At 42.8% G+C, this 25153-nt stretch overlaps 3 protein-coding genes across 8 annotated transcripts in view; 1 reads left to right on the forward strand and 2 right to left on the reverse strand.

Moving 5' to 3' along the window:
* Positions 1-14306, forward strand: part of LOC110493316 (cAMP-specific 3',5'-cyclic phosphodiesterase 4C) — a 153857-nt gene extending 139551 nt beyond the window's left edge. For all 5 annotated transcript variants that reach the window (XM_036955227.1, XM_036955294.1, XM_036955434.1 and 2 more), the window contains 8 exons: positions 1099-1274; positions 1651-1749; positions 1974-2138; positions 7757-7856; positions 8100-8254; positions 8613-8735; positions 9357-9539; positions 9743-14306. In XM_036955227.1, the coding sequence (XP_036811122.1) occupies positions 1099-1274; positions 1651-1749; positions 1974-2138; positions 7757-7856; positions 8100-8254; positions 8613-8735; positions 9357-9539; positions 9743-10288 (1547 nt within the window). In that variant the 3' untranslated portion in view covers positions 10289-14306. The remainder of the gene's footprint in view (positions 1-1098; positions 1275-1650; positions 1750-1973; positions 2139-7756; positions 7857-8099; positions 8255-8612; positions 8736-9356; positions 9540-9742) is intronic.
* A 650-nt stretch (positions 14307-14956) lies between these two features.
* LOC110493631 (gamma-interferon-inducible lysosomal thiol reductase) lies at positions 14957-18333 on the reverse strand. Its single transcript, XM_021568053.2, has 7 exons — positions 17798-18333; positions 16985-17173; positions 16721-16792; positions 16514-16606; positions 15847-15999; positions 15455-15523; positions 14957-15334 (listed from the first exon to the last, which is right to left on the reverse strand). The coding sequence occupies exons 1-7, from the start codon at positions 18104-18106 to the stop codon at positions 15275-15277; spliced, it is 945 nt and encodes a 314-aa protein (XP_021423728.1). The 5' UTR covers positions 18107-18333; the 3' UTR covers positions 14957-15274.
* Positions 18334-18462: 129 nt separating this feature from the next.
* The window catches only part of LOC110493506 (phosphatidylinositol 3-kinase regulatory subunit gamma), a 32686-nt gene continuing 25995 nt past the window's right edge, over positions 18463-25153 (reverse strand). For both annotated transcript variants that reach the window (XM_021567934.2, XM_021567862.2), the window contains 6 exons: positions 24488-24613; positions 24247-24389; positions 23941-24117; positions 23781-23852; positions 23497-23670; positions 18463-23021 (listed from right to left, as the gene is read on the reverse strand). In XM_021567934.2, the coding sequence (XP_021423609.1) occupies positions 22829-23021; positions 23497-23670; positions 23781-23852; positions 23941-24117; positions 24247-24389; positions 24488-24613 (885 nt within the window). In that variant the 3' untranslated portion in view covers positions 18463-22828. The remainder of the gene's footprint in view (positions 23022-23496; positions 23671-23780; positions 23853-23940; positions 24118-24246; positions 24390-24487; positions 24614-25153) is intronic.

Below are 25153 nucleotides of genomic sequence, written 5' to 3' on the forward strand. Positions count from 1 at the left end.
GTATTTTCTCAGTCAGAGCTAATTATTTTCCTGAGTTCCCAGTTATTTTAAACTCACTGAAGTCTGAGGTTTCCCGGTTCAGAGTTTCCAGTTGTTTTGAACACGACAGAAGTCATGCTGGATTGACAGCATGGCCAGTATATTCAACATTTTCTGGCCCATGGTGTTGCATGTTTATTCTTTTAATCTTGGAAAAGAGACCCTTAAACCAAAACTTAGACCACACACCCTCTCCACTGAATAGCAGGCTAGTGATTGCTTTGCAATGCTTGCAGTTAGCCACTGATTCCTTCCAAACCACTCATTGTTGAATTAGCAATTTCCAACTTGTTGTGTAATGTTGATGGCTGATGAGCACCGATACGTTTTATTTATAATTTATCTTCATATGACAAGGATTGAAAGGGATTTTCCAGTAGATTGTCGATTTAATTCATGATGATGACTGCTTGTCTAGCCTGCTAGCTAAGATTTTGAAAGTATGATGTTGACATGATCAGTCTAATCAAAGCTACGGTAGATATAACGTGATTTGACTTCATTTTTTCTGTGACCAATTACCTTGAGGCTTCTTGGATGGGTATGTCTAATGTAAATCTATGGCAGCATCCAAGGGGCTTGAATTGTTGAGCTCCACTCATAGATTTTGCGGTGAAGTAGTGTCCACATGAGTGACAGAAAACTGAACCAATTACGGCGCAACTAGCGAACATTACCAAACCCTACGTTCTGTATATTCTGCTGGCTTGCACCACCACCACAGAAAGCACTGAGCTAGGCTGAAGCAAAAAGGACCATGTTTGTATGCAGCTTTATTAACAAAATTATTATATTTTTTACTTTGTTTGCAAACTGACATGTGACACGTATTATTATTTTTTGCTAAATAGGTGGGGCTCATAACATGAATGACAGGTTGCTACTCCTCCTATATATTAGTTGAAATAAAATAAATAATCTACCTGCCTTACTAGCTGGCAAATAGTCAGGGCTCCCCTCCTAACACCAACACAGCCACAGTCCAATGGGCATATATTTTTTTCAGTCTCTCTCTCTTCTGTCTCTCTCTCTTCTCCCTCTTACTCTCTCTGTCTGTAGAAAAGCAGCATGATGTGGAGATTATGTCTGGGCCTCCTAAGGAGAAAGACAAGAAGAAGAAGCGGCCCATGTCCCAGATCGTTGCAGTGAAGAAGCCTGCCCTCAGCCCCAGCCTCACCCCCACCCAGATCCCCCGTTTCGGGGTCACCACCCTCCAGGAGGGCTTATTGGCCACGGTGGGCGGCACACACACACACAGACACAGACACACACACACACACACACACACACACACACACACACACACACACACACACACACACACACACACACAGACTTACAGGTGCACATTGTCACGCTGAAGAATGGCTAAGTTACTTTAATGCTCATTGCTTGGCCTTTAATGTTGTAATATAATGTCAGTGAAGTATTATTGCCAAACTTGTCACGTCATCTGGAGGACCGCAATGGGAAAAGTATTATACTTTTTGTGCAATTCTCATATCTTTTGTTATGCATGTTAAAAAAGTTGAATATTTCTTATTTATTAAATACAATTCTGCTTAATTGCCATATCAGACTTTTTCTCACTTTATTGTGCTGTGGTTCTAGGAATTTGAGGAGATCAACAGATGGGGTCTAGATATTTTCAAGATCGCTGAATACTCGGGGAATCGGCCTTTGACAGTGGTCATGTACTCCATTTTCCAGGTATGAGTCTACAATTCCAAATGCATCTCCTCTGGTTGTACATTACAGCAGCCAAATGTAGCATTCTTTAGCATTCCTTCCAAGACATTTGAATCTTGGTGTAATGGCCAAGGGTTTGAGTCCCGGTCAGGGCTACCCCAAATACACTTCAATACTTTACCAAACGTTTGTTACATATTTGCTCTACTCTTGTGAGCCTGGTTTCTGTTGCTGCCCAACCTCAGGAGCGAGAGCTGCTGAAAAACTTTAAGATCCCAGCCGACACCTTCATCACCTTCATGATGACCCTGGAGGACCACTACCACGCCGACGTGGCCTACCACAACAACATCCACGCTGCCGACGTGGTACAGTCCACCCACGTTCTCCTCTCCACCCCTGCCCTGGAGGTATGGAAAACTCCATTATGAGGAAGATTAAAGGATGATGTCCAGCCATATTCTATATTATAATCTAGTTGGTAGACGTGCCCTGTGCATATCTTTGGATTTGATCAAGTTTATCAGTGCATATTGAGGTAGAAGGGGTTTGTTCATTGTATAGAAAGAAAATATGAGGTGAATAGAATGTCCCCACGCTACGTGTTAATACTTAGTAATACTTCAAATCAAATTGTATTCGTCACATGCACCGAATACAACATGTGTAAACCTTACAGTAAAATGCGTACTTACAAATCCTTAATCAACAATGCAGTTTTAAGAAAATACAAAGAAAAGTAAGAGACAAGAATAACAAATGATTAAAGAGCAGCAGTAAATTACAATAGTGGGGCTTTATACAGGGGGTACCGGTAATCGATAATAACAGAGTAGCAGGAGCGTGGGGGGGGGGGGGGGGGGCAATGCAAATAGTCTGGGTAGCCATTTGATTAGCTCTTCGGGAGTCTTATGGCTTGGGGGTAGAAGCTGTTTAGAAGCCTCTTGGACCTAGACTTGGCGCTCCGGTACCGCTTGATGTGCGGTAGCAGAGAGAACAGTGTATGACTAGGGTGGCTGGAGTCTTTGACAATTTTTTAGGGCCTTCCTCAGACACCGCCTGGTATAGAGGTCCTGGATAGCAGGAAGCTTGGCCCCAGTGATGTACTGGGCCGTATGAATTACACTTTGTAGTGCCTTGCAGTTGGAGGCCGAGCATTTGCCATACCAGGCAGTGATGCAACCCGTCAGGATGCTCTCGATTGTGCAGCTGTAAAACCTTTTGAGGATCTGAGGACCCATGCCAAATATTTTCAGTCTCCTGAGGGGGAATAGGTTTTGTCGTGCCCTCTTCACAACTGTCTTGACGTGCTTTTTATTTATTTTTATTTCACCTTTATTTAACCAGGTAGGCTAGTTGAGAACAAGTTCTCATTTGCAACTGCGACCTGGCCAAGATAAAGCATAGCAATTCGACACATGCAAGAACACAGAGTTGCACATGGAATAAACAAAACATACAGTCAAAAATACAGTAGAACAAAAGAAAACAAAAAGTCTATATACAGTGAGTGCAAATGAGGTAAGTTAAGGAAATAAATAGGCCATGGTGGCGAAGTAATTACATTATAGCAATTAAACACTGGAATGGTAGATTGGCAGAAGATGAATGTGCAGGTAGAGATACTGGGGTGCAAAGGAGCAAAATAAATAAATAAATACCAGTATGGGGATGAGGTCGGTAGATAGATGGGCTATGTACAGGTGCAGTGATCTGTAAGCTGCTCTGACAGCTGATGCTTAAAGCTAGTGAGGGAGATGTGAGTCTCTAGCTTCAGAGATTGTGCTTGGACCATGTTAGTTTGTTGGTGATGTAGAGCTCTCAAACTGCTCCACTACAGCCCCATCGATGAGAATGGGGGCGTGCTCGGTCCTCCGTTTCCTGTAGTCCACAATCATCTCCTTTGTCTTGATCACATTGAGGGAGAGTTTGCTGTCCTGGCACAACACGATCAGGACTCTGACCTCCTCCCTATAGACTTTCTCATCGTTGTCGATGATCAGGCCTACCACTGTTGTGTCATCAGCCAACTTAATGATGGTGTTGGAGTCGTGCCTGACCGTGCAGTCGAGTGAACAGGGAGTACAGGAGGGGACTAAGCACACACCCCTGAGGGGCCCCCATGTTGAGGATCAGTGTGGTGGATGTTGTTGCCTATCTTTACCACTTGGCGGCGGTCCGTCAGGAAGTCCAGGATCCAGTTGCAGAGGGAGGTGTTTAGTCCCAGAGTCCTTAGCTTAGTGATGAGCTTTTGAGGGCACTATGGTGTTGAACGCTGAGCTGTAGTCAATGAATAGCATTCTCACATAGGTGTTCCTTTTGTCTTGGTGGGAAAGGGCAGTTTGGAGTGCAATAGAGATTGCATCATCTGTGGATCTGTTGGTGCGATATACAAATTGGAGTGGGTCTATGGTTTCTGGGATAATGGTGTTGATGTGAGCCATGACCAGCCTTTCAAAGAATTTTATGGCTACAGATGTGAGTGCTACGGGTCAGTAGTCATTTAGGCAGGTTACCTTAGTGTTCTTGGGCACAGACACTAGGGTGTTCTGCTTAAAACATGTTGGTATTACAGTCTCGGACAGGGAGACATTGAAAATGTCAGTGAAGACACTTGCCAGTTGGTCAGCGCATGCTCAGAGTACACGTCCTGGTAATCAGTCTGGCCCTGTGGCCTTGTGAGTTTTGACCTGTTTAAAGGTCTTACTCACATCGGCTGCAGAGAGCATGGTCACACAGTCGTCCAGAACAGCTTCATGCTCTCATGCATGTTTCAGTGTTACTTACCTCGAAGCCAGCATAGAAGAAGTTTAGCTCATCTGGTAGGCTCACGTCACTGGGCAGCTCTTGGCCGTGCTTCCCTTTGTAGTCTGTAATAGTTTGCAAGCCCTGCCACCTCTGACGACCGTCGGAGCCAGTGTAGTACGATTTGATCCTATAAGTCCTATATGAACGCTATGCCTGTTTGATGGTTCGTCGGAGGGCATAGCGGGATTTCTTATAAGCTATAAGGTTCGATAGGAATTCAGGGAACTCGGTGAGGAATGCTGTATATGGCCCAGGAGACCTGTAAGCAGTAGCTATAGAAAGTGATTGAATAGGCCGCTTAGATTTCATGACTAGAAGCTCAAGACGAAAAGTCTTTTTTTTTGGTAATTTGAAATTTGCTATCATAAATGTTAGCAACACCTCCGCATTTGTGGGATGCGCGGGAGATATGTTCACTAGTGTAGCCAGGAGGTGAGGCCTCATTTAACACAGTCAATTCATCAGGCTTAAGCCATGTTTCAGTCAGGCCAATCACATCAAGATTATGATCAGTGATTAGTTCATTGACTATAACTACCTTGGAAGTGAGGGATCTAACATTAAGTAGCCCTATTTTGAGATGTGAGGTATCACAATCTCTTTCATTAATGTCAGGAATGGAGGAGGTCTTTATTCTAGTGAGATTGCTAAGGCGAACACCGCCATGTTTAGTTTTGCCCAACCTAAGTCGAGGCACAGACATGGTCTCAATGGGGATAGCTGAGCTGACTAAACTGACTGTGCTAGTGGCAGACTCCACTAAGCTGGCAGGCTGGCTAACAGCCTGCTGCCTGGCTTGCACCCTATTTAATTGTGGAGCTAGGAGAGTTAGAACCCTGTCTATGTTCGTAGATAAGATGAGAGCACCCATCCAGCTAGGATGGAGTCTGTCACTCCTCAACAGGCCAGGCTTGGTCTTGTTTGTGGGTGAGTCCCAGAAAGAGGGCCAATTATCTACAAATTATATATTTTGGGAGGGGCAGAAAACAGTTTTGAGTCATAAGACTCCGCTGTCGAGCTCATCACTCCCTCTAACTGGGAAGGGGCCAGAGACAATTACTAGATGCTGATACATCTTTCTACCTGATTTACACACTGAAGCTATGTTGCGCTTGGTGACCTCTGACAGTTTCATCCTAACATCGTTGGTGCCAACGTGGATAACAATATCCCTATACTCGCTACACTCGGCAGTTTTAGCTTTAGCCAGCACCATCTTCAGATTAGCCTTAACGTCGGTAGCTCTGCCCCCTGGTAAACAATGTATGATTGCTGGATGATTCGTTTTAAGTCTAATACTGCGGGTAATGAATTGAAAACCCAATGACTAGGGTTTTCAATTTGTCAGAGCTAATGGTGGGAGGCTTTGGCGTCTCAGACCCCGTAACGGGAGGAGGTAGAGACAAGAGAAGGCTCGGTCTCTGACTCCGATTCGCTGCTTAATGGGGAGAACAGGTTGAAAGTTTCTGTCAGCTGAATGAGCGACACCGGTTGAGCATTCCTACAGCATTTCCCTCCAGAAGCCATGAGAAAGTTGTCCGCCTGCAGGGACCGTGCGAGGGGATTTATACTACTATCTGTACTTACTGGTGGCACAGACACTGTTTCATCCTTTCCTACACTGAAATTACCCTTGCCTAATGATTGCGTCTGAAGCTGGGCTTGCCCCACATTCTCCTGTATATTATGAGTACAGCGACTGCAATTAGAAGGCATCATGTTAATGTTACTACTTAGCTTCGGCTGTTGGAGGTCCTGACGAACCACATCCAGATAAAGCGTCCGGAGTGTGAAAGTTGAATGAAAAAAAGTTGAGTGAGTGAAAAACAAAAAATATAAACGGTAATTAAAAGTAGAAATCGTAAAGTTGTCAGGTAGCAAAGTAAGTTTATCAACAAAACGCACAGCAGCACATAAACAAGTCTGCAAGTTGTGACCAGAAATGACGCAGGAAAGCAGGCTGATGGATCAACAATCCATGGCTTCTGGTTGGAGTATGTACGTACAGTCACTGTGGGCACGATGTCCTCGATGCACTTATTGATATAGCCAGTGACTGATCTGGTGTACTCCTCAATGCCATCGGAAGAATCCTGGAACATATTCCAGTCTGTGCTAGCAAAACAGTCCTGTAGTTTAGCATCTGCTTCATCTGACCAATTTTTTATAGACTGAGTCACTGGTCCTTGCTGCTTTAATTGTTGCTTGTAAGCAGGATAGAATTATGGTTCAGATTTGCCAAATGGAGGGCGAGGGAGAGCTTTCTACGCGTCTCTGTGTGTGAAGGAAAGGTGGTCTAGAATGTTTTCCCTCTGGTTGCACATTTAACATGCTGATAGAAATGATGTCAAACTGATTTAAGTTTCCCTGCATTAAAGTCCCCGGCCACTAGGAGTGCCGCCTTTGGATGAGCATTTTCCTGTTTGATCATTGAGTGCGGTTTTAGTGCCAGTATCGGTCTGTGGTGATATGTAGACAGGTAAGAGAAATACAGATGAAAACTCTCTAGATAGATAGTGTGGTCTACAGCTTATCATATACTTATGATATACTCTACCTCAGGCGAGCAAAACCTTGAGACTTCCTTAGATATCGTGCACCGGCTGTTGTTTACATGAATGCATAGGCCCCCGACCCGTGTCTTACCAGAGGTTGCTGTTCTGTCCTGCCGATAGTGTATAACCTGCCAGCTGTATGCTCTTAATGTCGTCGTTCAGCCACGACTCAGTGAAACGTAAGATATTAGTTTTTAATGTCCTGTTGGTAGGATAAACGTGCTTTCAGTTCGTCCCATTTATTTTCCAGCGATTGAACATTAGCTAGCAGGACGGAAGGCAAGGGCAGATTAGCCACTCGTCGCCTGATCCTCACAAGGCACCCTGATCTCTTTCCGCGAAATCTGTTTCCTTCTACAGCGAATAACAGATATCTGGGCCTGGTCGGGTGTCTGTAGTATATCCCTCCTGTCCGACTCATTGAAGAAGAACTCTTTGTCCAGTTTGAGTTGAGCAATCGCAGTTCTGATGTCCAGAAGCTCTTTTTGGTCATAAGAGATGGTATCAGCAACATTATATACAAAACAAGTTATGAACAACGCAAAAAAACTAACAAAATAGCATGGTTGGTTAAGAGCCGATAAGGCGGTAGTCATCCCCTCCGGCACCATCACTCATCTCTTGCAGTAATAGTAACAAAAAAAGTGTCTGTTTTTTGTTTTCAGGCTGTCTTCACTGACCTGGAGATCATGGCTGCTCTGTTTAGCAGTGCTATACACGATGTAGATCACCCCGGAGTGTCCAACCAGTTCCTCATCAACACAAGTCAGTTCCATCCCTCACTAGCAATCTCACTCATTAGATCTAATTAAAGGATATGTCCTTTGGAGCAAAATGTGTCTGGCCTCTACTACTGTGAAGACTACATTATAGCGTCTGTAAGGTGGAGTTTGATCTCTGGATAAATTGTTTATTTCGTTATTTTGAACCTAATGAATACGTTTTTGTAGTTATACAGGGAGTGCCTTGGAATTGTTGTTGCTTTACTAATGGGTGTTCCTACTGTAGATTCTGAGCTGGCTCTGATGTACAACGACGCTTCTGTCCTGGAGAACCACCACCTGGCTGTGGGCTTCAAGCTGCTACAGGAGGACAACTGTGACATCTTCCAGAGCCTCAGCAAGAAACAGGGGCAGTCCCTCAGGAAGATGGTAATCGACATGGTGAGGCACTGACCGAATGAATTGGAATTTAATAGAAATTAAATATTATCTACACTCCTCCATGTTATCATAGTTAAACATAATGAATGAGCCGACATCATAATGATATGGCCATTTAGCAGACACTTTTCCCCAAAGTCACTTACATTTCACACAGTGAAAGAGTATATTCAGTATCAAAACCACAACACAACCCTGGATGTAGGCGGCACCATGCTCTAACCCACTGACCCTTTGGAATTAGTGACTGAAGTGTGATTCATTGGTATTGCCATAGAATTTCTAGACCCAGAGGCCCAACATAAGCAGTTTCTACATAATGTTCATACTAAAAGATGTTTGGTATTGTCCTCTGCAGGTGTTGGCCACTGACATGTCCAAGCATATGAACTTCCTGGCTGACCTGAAGACCATGGTGGAGACCAAGAAGGTGACCAGTCTTGGAGTGCTGCTGCTGGACAACTACTCAGACCGCATCCAGGTCAGAGGTCATTCCTAGAGTAGACACACATACAGTGACTTCCTCTTCTCTTCTCCGTCTCACACATCTGCATTTATCTGAATATTGTTGCTGTCTGATGAAAACCTAATAACTTTATTTGCCAATTATTATTGTTTTTTTAATTTATTGAAAGCAGTAACTCCCCTCATTGTACTCTGAACATGAATCTAGGACCAATAAAGTGTATTCAAAATAGCTTCTGAAGTGTCATAATTCTATGTTTGTTCATGGGAAAATATGGAAATTCAATATCCTGAAAAGGTTCTGTTTTAGAGATGAGAGGTTTTCATCAGACAGCGACAATATGTGGATACAGGACAGGTGAAAGCAATTTGAGGGGAGATGAGGAAAGAAAGCCACTTCAGATCATTGAGATGGACGATGGTGTTGAGTCTGAACTGTCTACTGGAGACAAGTGTGATGAGTGCAGTTGTCTACAATAACTCAAGACTTCATAGTGTCATGTACATTCAAGGTTTCTATATAAATGTCTGAAATATAAATGACAAAATCAATATGAATAAAAAATAATATACTTCTTCAAAAAATATCTAAACAGATAAACCAAGAACTAACATGGGCCTTCCTGTGTGTCTCCAGGTCCTTCAGAACATGGTTCACTGTGCTGACCTCAGTAACCCCACCAAGCCGCTGGAGGTCTACCGTAAGTGGACCGACCGCATCATGGTGGAGTTCTTCACCCAGGGGGACAGGGAGAGGGACAAGGGGATTGAGATCAGCCCTATGTGTGACAAACATAATGCCTCCATCGAGAAGACCCAGGTACTGTACTGTGCATAGCGTGCATCCAGCCACACGAGGCATGCAGGCTCTCTTACACATGCAGACACAAGAATCTGCAAACCCACCCGCAGGTCTCTGTCACTGCTTAACAGACTGTTGCTGGCAAATTATTGTCATAATGTCTGTTGAAACCCACCAAAACAGTGTGTGTTTATATCTCTCATCTTTACTCCCCTCTGTAGGTGGGATTCATAGACTACATCGTCCACCCTCTGTGGGAGACGTGGGCTGACCTGGTCCACCCTGACGCCCAGGACATCCTGGATACCCTGGAGGACAACCGGGAGTGGTACCAAAGTATGATCCAGCACAGCCCCTCACCCACCCTTGAGGACAGGGATCTTGACGGGGGGCCAGGAGCCCTGGAAGCCACACCGGGGGGATGCTGCGCCTCCGCAGGGGACAAGTTCCAGTTTGAACTCACCCTGGAGGAGGAGGAGGAGGAGGGTGACTCAGACCTGGAGAGCCCCCCCGAGGAGGAGACGTCACAGGGGGGAGAGACCTCTAGGAAGACCCCGGCCCTGTCTCTATCCCCAGAGACCAGCAGCAGATACCGGCCCCCCTCCCCCCACCCTGGCCGAGCCCTCAGTCTGGCCACCATGTCGGTTAGGAGCCCCGACCATCTCAGAACGTTGGGCCCCGGGGTGGGCGCGGACGACATAGGCGATAGGGACAGAGAACTGGGCCAGGAAGGCAGTAGTGTAGCTTACCTACGGCTTGGCACGTAACACAAACCTTGGCCCTCCCTTCAACTTATTCCATCCCTGCCTTGGTTTGTGGGTCCCAGCAGCATTTGGACATGCAGGGTGGGATTTCTATCAAGTCTGTAATGACAACAGTTCCTTTACACTGGAGACACCTTAACACTTTTAATATTGTAGAACAAGAAGTATCGTTTTATTCTCTATTTTCTTCTGTGTGCGAGATAGGACTTTTCAGTCCTGTAGTTGATTCTGGGCGGAAAGTGTCTTAGACTCGAAGGTAGAGAACTGACCACAAGCTAGCCAGTCTCACCAATGTCTCCTGATCGAAGCACGGAATTATACTGAGAAAACAATGTCTTCCTCAAAATGATGGAATATAGATATTCAATGGAATATTGCAAGGATTGTAACATTTTTACAGGGTCTTGGAACTTTTGCACCACACATTTTGAATTCAGTCAGCATAAACTAGTATATTTTATTTAGTTTGTCTCTGAGAATTCTGTGAATGTTTTACCAAATCCAGTATGTACCTAAATAGTGAGAGAATTGTAACTTAAACCTCAGGGTATGACGAGATATAAATTATTTTAATGTAGCATGGACGTCTTGGGTACCCCTTAACGGAGACTGCCTGTTTAGAGTTGTGCTACTGATGACAAACAGCTCTTAGAACCTTACCGCTTCAAGTTATGCAAAAATACATATTTATTTGTCTGGCAACCTCTATTGATCTCAATTGAAAAGTTAATTAATGAATTTGAGAACTAAAGCAATTTAAATATAAAATATGAAACGAACAGTACCAGTAAATTGTATTTCAAAATCCCGAAGTACTATGGTTGATTGGGGTACCCAATACAAGTTGTTTTAAATCTAGACTAACACCGCTTACACTCATGTTTGTAAAGTTGTATGTTTCTATGTGATTATGTTTTACGTTGTCACATTTTCTATTTGATTTGAAATGGTTCCGTTTTGTTGTATATATTGGGTATGTCCTCACCATGGGTGTATTCATTTCACCGATTCTGTTGCAAACAGTTTACTCCAAATGGAAAACTGGTTTCTACTGGAAAAATTCAGGTAGGTCTGTCCCCATTTCGTTCCATTTGCTCGGTTTGCTTTGGTAAACGATTTCCGTTGCAAGACGTAACGAACACACCCCAGGTCTGTTTGTCTCTGAGCTTTATAAGCATCATTGTCAGGGTGACTCCATCATACAGTAACACTTTACAAATTTTGTTGTAGAGGAAGCCCATTCAGTTCTAAAGAACTTGAGCCAAACCATGATTTTAGTGGACAGCCATGGAAGGCTGTAGTTCCTGTCCAGAAACAACCCCTAGGCCTAACGCCTAGAGCTGAGAGGAATGGATAGGTGTAAGCAATAGGGAGAAAATTCAACCTAGCAGAGAGTGAGGTGGAGACATTGTCATGTAGCTTAAAGGGGCAATGCAGTCAAAAACGTGATATCCTGTCTTTTATATATACATTTCAACACTGAGGTTGGAATAATACTGTGAAATTGTGACAATTATGATAATGCACTTTAACAGCTAGTTCAGGTTGCACATCCCTCCCATTAGGCTCCTCGGACCACTCTGACAGTCCTAGCTAAATTCTTCCTGGAGAAATGGTATTTTGCTAAACCATTTGCTTCTTTTTGAGAATTTTAATTGAAAATGATCTTAATTGTTACCCAGAAATAATTTGATATTGAGATAAAAACGGCTGCATTGAACCTTTTAAACCTATAAAATCCTGTCAGATCTCCACAAGTGTGGAAGGGTTAGTGGTTGTTTCTGAACAGGGCTGCAGTGTGGACTAATTAGGGCTTATTCAGTAGTGTGTGATGCTTTGAAAGTTGCAGATAGAAATGTAATGAACAGCGTTGATATTATTCCCTGTAGTACACAACAGAAAACCATGTCTGATTTACACAATACTGTACATTCTGTATTGACATTGGATACTTTTTCATTCGCCTGAATAAGCCCCCAATGTCTTGTTTGATTTGTTCTTGAAGGAAACTAGTTTATAGGGAAAATCTTTGGAATTTGCGCAAAATTTGCCAACCTAAGTCGTTATGAAATGTTGAACAAAGTTCTCTCTGAACTGTTGATTGTAATCATGTCAAAGTTTGACTTTAAAATGTGTTGAGTTTCAGCAATTATCAGTTAGTTATGCTATAATTTTAATGGAATTTGTAATACCTTGACTTTATATGTTGGATGTAATGCTTCGATGTAGAGCTCTATTCAATCCGTATCGCAGAAGTTCAGCGTTACAGCGTGATTGGTATTTAAAGGCAATGTTCCTGTATAACGGAGACTGCACAGTAAACGCTGCATATGTCGGCTCAATCAGAAGTTACCATCATGTCGCGTAATCTGTAACGCTTCAGCGATACAGATTGAACAGGGGGCCCTTATGCTCTGCTCTTCACAGGGCTATAGCTTTTACCTACAGTATGTGAATGTCAATTGACCACAAACATCAATTTTCAACGTTAATTTATATTATTGCGTTCGCTGATTGCACCCTAATTTTTAAGTTAAACCAATACTGTACAACTTAACTAGCCCCTGCCAAATATAAGTACACTGAACATTTTTTTCCCCCCATACGCTCAAAAGGCTTCTCAAATGTCTTATCTCTCCTTTGCCAAGATAATCCTGACAGGTGAGGCATATCAAGAAGCTGATTAAATGGCATGATAATTTATTGTGCTGGGCACAATAAAGGCCACTATAAAATGTGCAGTTTTCTCACAACATAATGTCACACAAGTTTAGAGTGAGTGTGCAATTGGCATGCTGACTGCAGTAACGTCCAACAGAGCTGTTGCCAGAGAATTGAATGTTAATTTCTCTACCATAAGCCGCCACCAACGTAATTTTAGAGAATTTGGCAGTATGTCCAATGGGCCTCACAACCGTAGAACACGTGTAACTACGCCAGCCCAGGACCGCCACATCCGGCTTCTACACCTGTAGGATCGTCTCAGACCAGCTACGCGGACAGCTGATGCCACTGGCACGCTGGAGAAGTGTGCTCTTCACAGATAAATCCCAGTTTCAACTTTATCGGGCAGATGGTGTTGTGTGGGTGAGCAATTTGCAGATGTCAACGTTGTGAACAAAGTGGAGTTATGGTATTTGCAGGCATAAGCTACAGACAACGAACACAATTGCATTTTATCGATGGCAATTTGAATGCACAGAAATACCGTGATGAGATCGTGAGGGCCATTGTCGTGCCATTAATCTGCCGCCATCACCTCATGTTTCAGCATGATAATGCAAGGATCTGTACATAATTCCTAGAAGCTAAAAATGTCCCAGTTCTTCCATGGCCTGCACAGTCACCAGAAATATCACACATTGAGCATATTTGGGATGCTTCGCACAGCTGAAACACAGCTGTAACTCAGTAAACTCTGAAATTGTTGCGTTTTATATTTTTGTTCAGTGTATATAAAAAAGATCACTGAATTATCCTTAATGGAGGACAGTGAAATCTGAAAATAACCAACAAAATTCAACAACAGCTCCAGCATGGTAAACTTGCCTGGGAACTAACACTAAAGTATTTCCCGCTTACTCTTTTCCTGGTAAGGCAGGGGGAAAAGTACACAAGTATTCATAAATAACTTGACCATATTCTATTCACTCATGTTTGGTAATAATAAGCAAACAGCTCAAATAAGAGCCTTAAATTGTGACTGGAGAGGAGCTGAGCTGTATCGTGGGTAAAACGTACATAAATCAGTGTCATTCAGTGTTAAATGTGTTGTCTGAGAAGTTAGAATGGTGACTCTTGGTCCCTTTATTGCTTTGCTGAAACTGACATGGTATACCATTACGGTTATTGTTCTGTGTGTCTTTTTTATCCGCAATGTTGGACAGTAGTATATTTTGTCTGTCAAAATGTAAGTACGGTAAGCGATCTTAATTTTTCTGGAGCCAAAAATATTTAACAGTAATTTTTAAAAACATTTCTGGAGTTCAGTGAAAATGCCAATAAATTATGGAAACCTGTATTTGTGAATCTGATTAAATCTATCACTGTTCGGAAGTAATTAAACTGTTGGATTGATGCCTCGTTCGTGCTTGTCGGAACTAGGAAACTCTCATTTCCGACTTGCTAACTGGTTGAACTCTGCACATATATAACTACAACCAGTAAGCAAGTCACATTTCTGAGTTTAGTTCCGACTAGCACGTGAACGCGGCATCAATCCCCGCCTAATCTTTGAATAATGACAAAGTTAGAGGGTCAAAAAATCATACCCTGAAAACATGCCAACATCCTGTGTTATTGGTAATGGTGAGAATGTCTTGGGTGTATGATCTTTGACCCACTGAGAAAGTTAATCATGACTCATTCAGGAGGATCCATACTCATTGTAGCATCCAAATATTTAGGAGTGTTTCCATCGGGCAAAAAATTATCAAATGCATCCAACAAGTTTGTAATTGTGTGCTAGGAATATGGGACCAAATAAACAGACTACTTAATTTACAATAATCTTTTGGGGTGTCAATTTTGACCCCTACCTTTGAGGGAAAAGTATTACTTGTTAAACAACATTTCTTTCTGAGCAATTGTATTAGTATAAAATAATTTCCCAATTTCTTTGAGCATACAGTATTGCTCATTATTTAAATATATTTTACTCATTACTGCTCATCTTTATCAAGGATGTTTAATTTCAGACCCCACAGTTATATGCACTCTTAGGCTTGAAAGAGAAATCTGTTCATACAAAATGGAACCGTAACTTGTTAGCATTGGGTTAAATGATCAATACATATGGAGTTATTTGACACTATCACACAGAATAAAACAAGTATTACAATACATTTCAGCAACAAGAGTAAATAAATGAGCGACTTATGATTTATGTTGGACTTGCATTGTCTTTCAAAAGAATGAGAGAAACTGGTACTTATACTGTAACAAAATATATTTTGAAAACATGAATGGCATGCAGAATGACTGTTGGTTTCAGCACAGACTCCTGTCTAGTTTCTTCTGTGCTCCGGTGCAGGCAGGGGGCTTTCCTCCCTGTGGACAAAAATTGGTGATCATTACATTTTAGCTCAGCCGATGACACCATGTTGAACACAGTTTAATACTCAATTACATTTAAAGTGATCAAACAAGGACCAGTCACACACAACTCACCTTATACATCTTGCAGACCAAGTTAAAAAGTGATGACATTGCTTTGTCCTGAAAGTCACCTGTGTATTCCTGCAAAGACGCAAAAAGGAGGAATTGGAGAGTCATGCACAGGCTTGACCTTGGCACATAGTTTGATTCCATGACCTGCTATACACAGTGTATGTGTTCAAAAAGCAGCACTCAGTAACACTATGGTTAATAATCTGTAGATGCCTCAAATTCAACTCTGGACAGTTCCATTTAGACCTGGGACACCAGGTGTGTGCAATTAATTATCAGATCAGAAAACCAGCAGGCTCCAGCCCTCGTAGAGTAAGAGTTGAATAACCCTGCTGTAGTATAGCCATGTTATCTACATCGTGCTCCTAGTTTCAGTCCCAGCAGTGTCCTACCTTATTAATGGTCACCCAGGGGACGTGTGTTTTGGCTGGACTGAGAGCATTGGTCTTCAGGGCGTTCTCATGCATAAGTTTGAAGCCGAGCTCTCCCTTAACACAGGTTGTGACACTGTCCCACGTCATGGAGGGGACGTGTAGCTGTAAGCACTAGGGGAGAACAGAATGCATGTAAGAACCAATAACCCAGAGCCCTTAATGTGTAAACAGAAAAGGTGCACAAATCCATTTGTTTAATTTTTTTTGTTACTTTTACCCCAATTTGGTTGTATCCTATTGGTAGTTACAGTCTTGTCTCATCGCTGCAACTCCCATACAGACTCGGGAGAGGAAAAGGTCGAGAGCCATGCGTCCTCCGAAACACAACCCAACCTTGACACAATGCCCATTTAACCCGGAAGCCAGCCGCACCAACGTATCGGGGGAAACACTGTGCGACCGTGTCTGGCCCACTACAGGAGTCGCTAGTGCGCGATGGGACAAGGACATCCCTGCCGGCCAAACCCTCCCCTAACCCGGATGACGCTGGACCAATTGTGCGCCGCCCCATGGGTCTCCCGGTCGCGGCCGGCTGCGTCACTCGGGAGGCCCTCACAAATATGCATTTTGAATTAAAAAGTATGCAAGTGGTTTAACATTAAGTTAAAAACAGTACAATGCTCACAGGTTGGGCGGCGGCGAGAACATTTGCTGCAGATTCCATGCAGTCAATGACAGGGAAGGCAGAGTACAGACCCACTGAATGTAGAATACATGCCTAAAGGGAAAGTATGAAATACAAAAACTATATTTCAGGAACAGATTACCTATTTTTAGTGATTCAAGTTATAAGCAGAACTTCAGACATTTCCCATTTTATTGGCAAGCGCACCTCAATCATGTTGCTATGACACTCTGGTTCCCCATGTTCACAGGTGAAGGGAGAATTCCCTGAGGGAAGCTCCTGTGAAAGAACAGGAAAAAGGCTGCAGCATGAACACAAAACAAGTTCTAATTTATTCAATAGTCAGTGACTGGATGGATCTATAAATCAAAGGCCTGTACTGAGGTACAGCCTGAACTTGTCCAATAACAACCCCCCCCCCCTCCAAAACTGAACATGACTCAGTACTCTCCATCTTGAGAAGAGGCCTACCTGCGCATTGCCGTAGGGCACCAGTTTTACCTCCATGATATCATGGAGCATGGCCCAGGTAGGGAAGAGCTGCTGGGTGAGGAAGACCCTGCAGCCTGGACACAGGCTCTCATAGTACAGGGTCACCACAACTCTGGGTACTGCTGAATTGGGCCTGGTGGCATTGAGCTCCAGACACTGCTTCTGAACCTAGACAGGAATCATGTTCAGAGAAAGCTGTGCTGGAACTTGTTCAATTTGACAAATTATTTACATTCTGTTCATATAGATATGCCTGGAATTCACACAAGTAAATGTAGGAACCATGCCACTTGCAAACCCTAGTTTTTCAGAAAAATATGCGAATTGGGCTGCCTGTCTAAACACAGCTCATTAAGGATTGGTGTCCGTCACATGCCCTCGGGAAATCTACGACCTCTGGTACTCAATTTCAAAAGCATGACTCATTTAACCATGGACAAGGGACTCTTTGAACAGTCATTTAAAACTGAACAGATAATCCTGATAAACATGGGATACTCACATATACATATTGACCTTGTTATATAACATGGAATAGCATAACGTCTTAATGCTTGGTGAGATTAGCCATTGGAAAGTTTATTTGAAAAAAAAAAGACAGGTTATTTAATCATTCAACTGAATAACTTCTGTAGTAGGCTGCATGCGACACATTCAAAAGTACCAGGGTATAATCAAGAAAAAAAAGGTACATGAAAATTGATCTTTTGAAAGTCTTAAAAACAGAACCTAGCAGCTGGCATTATGTCCGAGTGCAGTTATTTGAACTTGATAACGATACTCCAAACTTACCCCACATTCTATTGCAATTTCCAAACTCCTACACCACTGAGACGGGGGGTATTCACAGCCCGGTTTGGGCTTTGACTTTCCATGGGATTTCTTGAAAGTAGAGCAGAAAAAAAGAAGGACTAACACCGATGCAAACTTCATGTTGCTTACAGGTACTGAAGCCAGAGCCTTCCTTAACATTTCCCTCAGACAACACTGTGACCAATTTGAAGAGTGAGTGGGTTGGAGCTCCTTCCACCAATGACTACAACAATCATCCTTAGCTGATGATGAGATGGATTCTTGTGACCAAACTCTCTCATTGGACATCCCACAACAGCCATATCATCGTTTCAGACACTTCTTATACAGGGACAAATTGGTAGGCAAAACAGGAATAAGAACAAACTTCAAACTTAGGCCAGAGTAGAATCATTCTTGATTGACTGAATTAACATTAATAGATCATTAATAATGTATATAGTCACAACATTAGAGAAATAGCAGTACATAACAGTCCATCACATATCTTAACTACATAGAAAATTCCCAAGGCTACAGTGAGGAAGATCATAGATTGTATGACCATGTTGTGACAGTAGATGTCACAATTCTCCCAACATTTACACTCAATTGGCTTCTGAGCAAGGGATTGCTTTTGTCAAAATAATTTGGGGAAAAATGTCAGGCATTTTGACAACTTTTATTAAAGTTTATTCATTAGTACCATACAAAACTACCAGTCTGACAAATACATAATATGGAGTGCAGCCAATATTTTCATTAGGTAATGCAATAATTGTACAGAATTTTGTCAATTTAAAAGTGCATTTTGCTGTTCATTAGCAATGTTTTGGGGGGGATTTCTACATTTCAAATGACTGAACTCCAGCCAAGTATTATACACATACTATGTGTATCAAATAGCAGTATCTAACAGACTTTTCAGCACAGTTTCGCAAATACAAAAGCTAAAAACCAAGCAGTCTTCAACTATTGAAAGTCAACATATAACCAATACTACGACAGTTTCATTCTCGATAACAAAATCTAAAAAAGTTCACTGCTTCCACACAGGCAGCCTATTGTTGATATTTTTGCCATTAATAGTTTTTTTTGACCAATCACATCAGATATTTTCACAGAGCTGATCTGACTGGTCAAAAGACCAATTAGTGAAATAAATAATTGGGCTGCCTGTGTAAACAGCCTTTTCACAGTCTTTTCAATCTATTTGGTTATTTAGAGAAATTAAATCTCTAAATAAGCATGAAATATAAATGTAAAGAATATCACCAAAAGTATTCACACTAGCTTATTCAATTAAATCTGCTCAGGTTATGATGAACAAATAACAAAACACAAACAGGTTTCATAAAAGCCACTTTCAAAAAGACCATTAAGAGCCACCAATGATGCCGTCCTTGTCTTAAAATGAGATGTCCACTATGCGGAGTGTTTCTGACCTATCATAGCCAGTTATTGTAAATTAATGAACCTGTTCAAGTCAAATTATAATAAAACTCCTGAAACATGAGCTGCCTTCATGTCTTTGTAGTGCATTTACAGTAGCAGATTTTAACATTGGCACAGCGACATACCTACTCAAGCCTTAAATGTACCCACTCACAGGCTTTCTCACAAGCTGAGGAAATGTGTCGTTTTACGTTGCACCGTCATAGCGGTCTGAGACAGAAATCAAGCACAGCTTTTGTCGACCTCCAATATAATTTATGTTATTTAACTAGGCAAGTCAGTTAAGAACAAATTCTTATTTACAGTGACTGCCTACCCCGGCCAAACCCTAACCCGGACGACGCTGGGCCAATTGTGCGCCGCCCTATGGGACTCCCAATCACGGCCGGTTGTGATACAGCCTGGAATCGAACCAGGGTCTGTAGTGACGCCTCTGGCACGGAGATGCAGTGCCTTAGACCGCTGAGCCACTCGGGAGCCCAAGTCCACAGAAAAGGCCAGGGGAAACAATGTCACTGAGAACAGACTGTCTAGACCTAGCTACAGATTGTATGCCTGAATGTGATAACCAAAGAATGTTGGTGTCCATTACTGGGCGTTAGAGGAAGGCCCCATACAAACCGCCGCCATAGATTTTTCAACAAACCTGTTATTGGCAATACTTTTTTCACAGAATCGAGAATAACGAAAGTAGCTGAAAAATGTCAGTTTCCAGTTACAGGTGGTTCTACAAAAAACAGCAAAAACTCAAAAATATTACATCCAAGTATTGTACGGCATGAGGAGGTATCTCGACATCTTAGCTGCCGCAGATCTAGCATTCCCAGCATTATTACAGGAACTAGCAGATCTAGCATTCCCAGCATTATTACAGGAACTAGCAGATCTAGCATTCCCAGCATTATTACAGGAACTAGCAGATCTAGCATTCCCAGCATTATTACAGGAACTAGCAGATCTAGCATTCCCAGCATTATTACAGGAACTAGCAGATCTAGCATTCCCAGCATTATTACAGGAACTAGCAGATCTAGCATTCCCAGCATTATTACAGGAACTAGTAGATTCTACTTCTACGGCCACACGTATAAGTAGGTGACAAAGGTCTAAGCACACCACGAGGCATATCTCACTTAAACATTGATATCTTTCTGAATTTATGGTTTTTGTAGAACCAACTGCAACTGGAAACAGACAGATAATTTTTTTAACGAATCGAGAATGAAGAAAGTAATCCCCAAGAACAGGTTAGTTGAAAAATCTATGGCGGTGGTTTGTGTGGTTCTTTTCTGTAACACTCAGTAATGGACGCCAACACTCTTTGGTTGTATCACATTATCTGGTGTACAATCTTTAGCTAGTCTTAACCTGGCTGTGGTCATGTCAGTGGAGGGCATACGTAGTCTTATACTGCATGCAGAGCCACCGTGTGCAATTTGAAAACAAACCAGAAACATATTTTTTACTCTCTTTTTTATACAGCACTCTCTCTTGCCAAAACAAATCAACTAGATAGTCCCAGTTTTCAAAGACCTGTTGACCTGAAGGACAGTCGAACTGAGCAGGACTCTGGCTGAAAGCTATGTTCAGTAAATAGTCCCGACTATTATTGTCATCGCTCTCCAAGGAGACACTTTTCACCTAACTACCAGACAAACATAAGAACAGGTTAACCAGATTAACATCAACATTGTTGTCAGTGATAAAAGGTTGATTTACACCAATCCCAACATGAACGGCAATCTAACCACTCCTAAAAGTGAGCAATAAAATGCACCAACGTCTGATTAATACATGACAAGTGTAAAGGTTATCACTCATTCAGTGATTTGTCTTGAATCAAAATCAATGTTGATGAGGCATCGTGAAGTTGTATGTCTAACTCGCTGCATAGTACTAATCAGTTTGTCAAAGTAGTGTTTCAAGTCTACCTAGAATATCATGTGTATATGTTAGCATTACAGTACAACTTGTTTCCTGGGAAAGAAGCTCATTCACAAAGTGTGGCAGGTAAAGTCTGATTAAGTAAATTGTGGAATTAGGCTACTATTACCTTAATGAGAGGCTGCATACTGCATACCCAATGTGATGCATACTGCATACCCAATGTGATGCATACTGCATACCCAATGTGATGCATACTGCATACCCAATGTGATGCATACTGCATACCCAATGTGATGCACACTGCATACCCAATGTGATGCATACGCATACCCAATGTCAAAATGTAGTGAAAAGACCATGCTTCTTATTTCTGGTACACAACCCCCATAAGATCTACCATCTATCCACAACTATAACATATGAATGGAAATCCATTTCCACCATGCACAAATCCAACACCGCCATCATACACACAGTAATGTAGGGGTGGGCAACTTCAGTCCTCAAGAGTGTCTGCTGGCTTTCATTCATTCAAGTCAGCAACTGATTGAGACCTGGGAAACCAAATGTGTGCACTGAGCTCTGACCCTAACCAGGGAAACCAGATGTGTGCACTGAGCCCTGACCCTAACCTGGGAAACCAGATGTGTGCACTCTGAGCAGTCAGTGGCAGTAGTCCCAGGTAAAAGTCTGAGGGAGTTACCCATCCCTGTTCCAAGGCAATCAATAGCCAGGTCTATTTCAGATTTCTAGTTTCATACACAGTGCTGTACAAAACACTTGGCATCTGATTGGTGCAAGGCATCCACACGGACTCTGATCAACAGAGAGAGAATGGAAGACCGAGGATTAGAAGAGAAGGCACATTCACCACCAAGTGTTCCACCATCAAGGACTGCAACTCCAGTTCACATTACATGTCTGTCACAGCAATCAGTGTCCTCAAGCTACACCAGGGGCCATGCCAGCATCTAATATCATCAACCTCAAACTATTTTAAACAGTCTTACATAGATTGCAACAAAAAAAAAAGCTTTCAGGAAAAGACAAATTCATCTTTTTGATTAACACATTGGTACTGAATTTAGTCTTCTAGACATGTTCTGCTTTATGTGACAGGGCACATAGCAATGAGTCCACAGAAAGGAGAATGCTTTCTTTGTGTGCGTCCCATAGCGCTGTGGGAGAACATGTGTATTAATATGAACTTGCAACAAAACACTACAAGTTAAGCCTTTTACCACATCTCCCAACCATCCAGCCATGTCAGCAACGCTTGATGAAAACAGAAAGTCTGTTAGGTATTTTTGTTCTCCATGTCCAACCCTTACGCCTCTTTAACTGTTGAAAAAAGTTTCTACCCCCCCAAAATGGCACCCTTAACAAGTCGATTTAGAAAATTCCCTCCATTGAAAGGGAAAATGGAATCTACAGCAGTTACTTTAAAATAGTAAAAATATTTTTATCCTAAAACTGTGTAGTGTTGTAAAGATTTAACAAAAATATAACATTTACAGGGTCTCTTTAAAGTCAAAACCCAGTCAGTCATTATATCTGCCACTTCCACTCCTATCAAACCCAACGCTCAGAAAGTTGTTTGCTTTTTTGTTGGGAAAAGTGAGGGTGTGTGGTCTCAGTTGTGTGTGTGTTTTTGCTCTGTGCCAGGCCGTGTCCGGGTGACGGTGCATCTCATCTGGGTTGCTGCTGGGTTAGGACAGGAATTGCCAGAGTTACATTCAGCGAGTCGTTGTGCTGGACCAGGGAAGTGTGTCTGTAGTGGAGAATCAGCTCTCTCAGGGAGCTGTACAGGTTGTAAGGCTCGGCGAAACCGTAGCCCGTGGAGGTCTTGAATATCACACAGTGCTTGACGTCCCCGTCCACGCTGCATGTACAGACGTGAAGTCAACAACAGAACAGTTGGTTAGACACCACGCCCAAACACAGCAGTCAAAGTGATATTTCAGCACAAAATCAAAGTTTGCCAGATATTTTCAGACCTCATAAAGACACCATAAATTTTGAAGATCCTGCTATATGCCTCAATGCCAAATGTTCCTCAGTCCAATAGGTTTGGATGAGCTGACTCAGTTGTGTTACAGCTTAACGGCCCTTTGCGGATAAGATTGGCCAACCATGTTTTCAGATGGTCCCCACATTTCCCATGCGTTTGAGATTTTCAGGCATCATCTCGGCAGGTGAGTCCGGAAAACATCTGACAAACCTGGCTAAACCCCACCCAACAGTCTAGTCGTATTTCCAACCCAAATCATTATGTGACCGCAGATCAGGTTAATGGGACTCACACTACAGAGCAGGTTAATGGGACTCACACTACAGAGCAGGTTAATGGGACTCACACTACAGAGCAGGCATAGGAGCCCTTCTGGGACTGGCTGTCTCGGATCAGGAAGGTGCCGTCACCCCTGCCCCTTAGCAGCTCTTCGGCCTGGCCTCGCTTGATGTCGCCCACGTACCAGGTGCGCTCGTCATGGTGTGGCAGGTCATCCATCTCATCCACCAGAGAATATAGGCTGGGAGGGAGAAGAGGGGATGAAACTAGGGTCAATATGATACACGATAAGACATGATTAAACATGGTGATACATCACAACTGTCAGACGGCCACATTGGTTTAACTCACTCTTCCACGTCGTTCTTGATCCCAAGCCACTCGTTAATCTTCTTCTGTCTGGTGCCCTTCTGATTGAGCCACCTGGGGCGTTAACACAAGCTAACGGTTAGTTCCCATGTTCCTAAACATTTCAGTTTCGCATTGTAAAGTGTGTGTGTGTATAACCTACACCAGGTACTGGTCTCTGATCTTCCTCAGCTGCATTAGGTCTGGTTTCAGACTGTTCATCTTCTTGTCGATCTCTCGGTTGTCCGTCGCCTGCTCCTTCAGGTCCTGCTCCAGCTTCCGTTTGCTGTCATGGATCTCAGTCACACGAGACTTCAGCTTATCTGAATTACTTTGGATTCTGTAAGGTGGAGTGACAAGATTGGGAGGTCCCCCACTTCATAGTCATGATCCCTACAGGCTTCAGTCAGAGGGCTAGTTCAAACCCTGTATCACAACATGAAAATCCTACAACAGGCAATGTAGATACCTCTCAATCTCTTGGCTGTTGCCCTCCCTGTGGAACTTGTCAATGTACTCTTTGCTGTAGCGCTCTTGGGTCTCGCACTGCTCCTCAAAGATATTGATGGTCTCGGTGAAGGCCTCGATGGCCGTGTGCTTCATCTGTAACTCCTGGAATACAGGGAAAACAGACGAGGTTTTGCTCATTTCAAGTGCTATGGAACCCAGTCCCAAATGTGACAGTGAAAATGGATGTGTTGAATATGTACCTGAGAGGTGCGAGTGTACTCTTCATACAAGACGTCATATTCCCGGCTCTTCTCCTGGTACTGTTCATGGTACACCTTCAGTTGCTCTCCTACTGCTTCCACGTTGTCCTCTTTCACCACCTGGTCCTGGAAATAACAAAGACCATTAACTAACCAAATCAAACTATTTGTCACATGCGCCAGATACAAGAAGTGTAGACCTTACCGTGAAATGCTTACTGACAAGACCTTAACCAACAATGCAGTTCAAGAAGAGTTGAGAAAATATTTACCAAATAAAGTAAACAATAATAAAAATTAACACAATAACGAGGCTATATTCAGGGGGTACCGAGTCAGTGTGTGTGGGTACAGGTTAGAGGTCATTTGTACATGTAGTTAGGGGTGAAGTGACTATGCATAGATAATAAACAGCGTGTAGCAGCAGTGTACAAATCAAATGGAGGGGGTCAATGTAATAGTCTGGTGGCCATTTGATTAATTGTTCAGCAGTCTTATGGCTTGAGGTAGGAGCTGTTAAGGAGTCTCTTGGTCCTACACTTGGTGCTCCGGTATCGCTTGCCATGCGGTAGCAGAGAGAACAGTCTATGACATGGGTGACTGGAGTCTTTGACAATTTTATGGGCTTTCCTCTGACACCGCCTATTATATAGGTCCTGGATGGCA

The sequence above is a fragment of the Oncorhynchus mykiss genome, chromosome 1 (assembly GCF_013265735.2).
Source record: "Oncorhynchus mykiss isolate Arlee chromosome 1, USDA_OmykA_1.1, whole genome shotgun sequence".
NCBI classification, from domain to species: Eukaryota; Metazoa; Chordata; class Actinopteri; order Salmoniformes; family Salmonidae; genus Oncorhynchus; species Oncorhynchus mykiss.

Excerpts from the sequence above, each read along its gene's own strand:
- LOC110493631 (XM_021568053.2), bottom strand. The coding sequence starts at position 18,106 with ATGTCCAATGAGAGAGTTTGGTCACAAGAATCCATCTCATCATCAGCT. Across the intron at positions 16,793-16,984 it reads TGCCCTACGGCAATGCGCAG|GAGCTTCCCTCAGGGAATTC; the intron begins GTAGGCCTCTTC and ends GTTCTTTCACAG. Across the intron at positions 15,524-15,846 it reads CCTGGGTGACCATTAATAAG|GAATACACAGGTGACTTTCA; the intron begins GTAGGACACTGC and ends GCGTCTTTGCAG.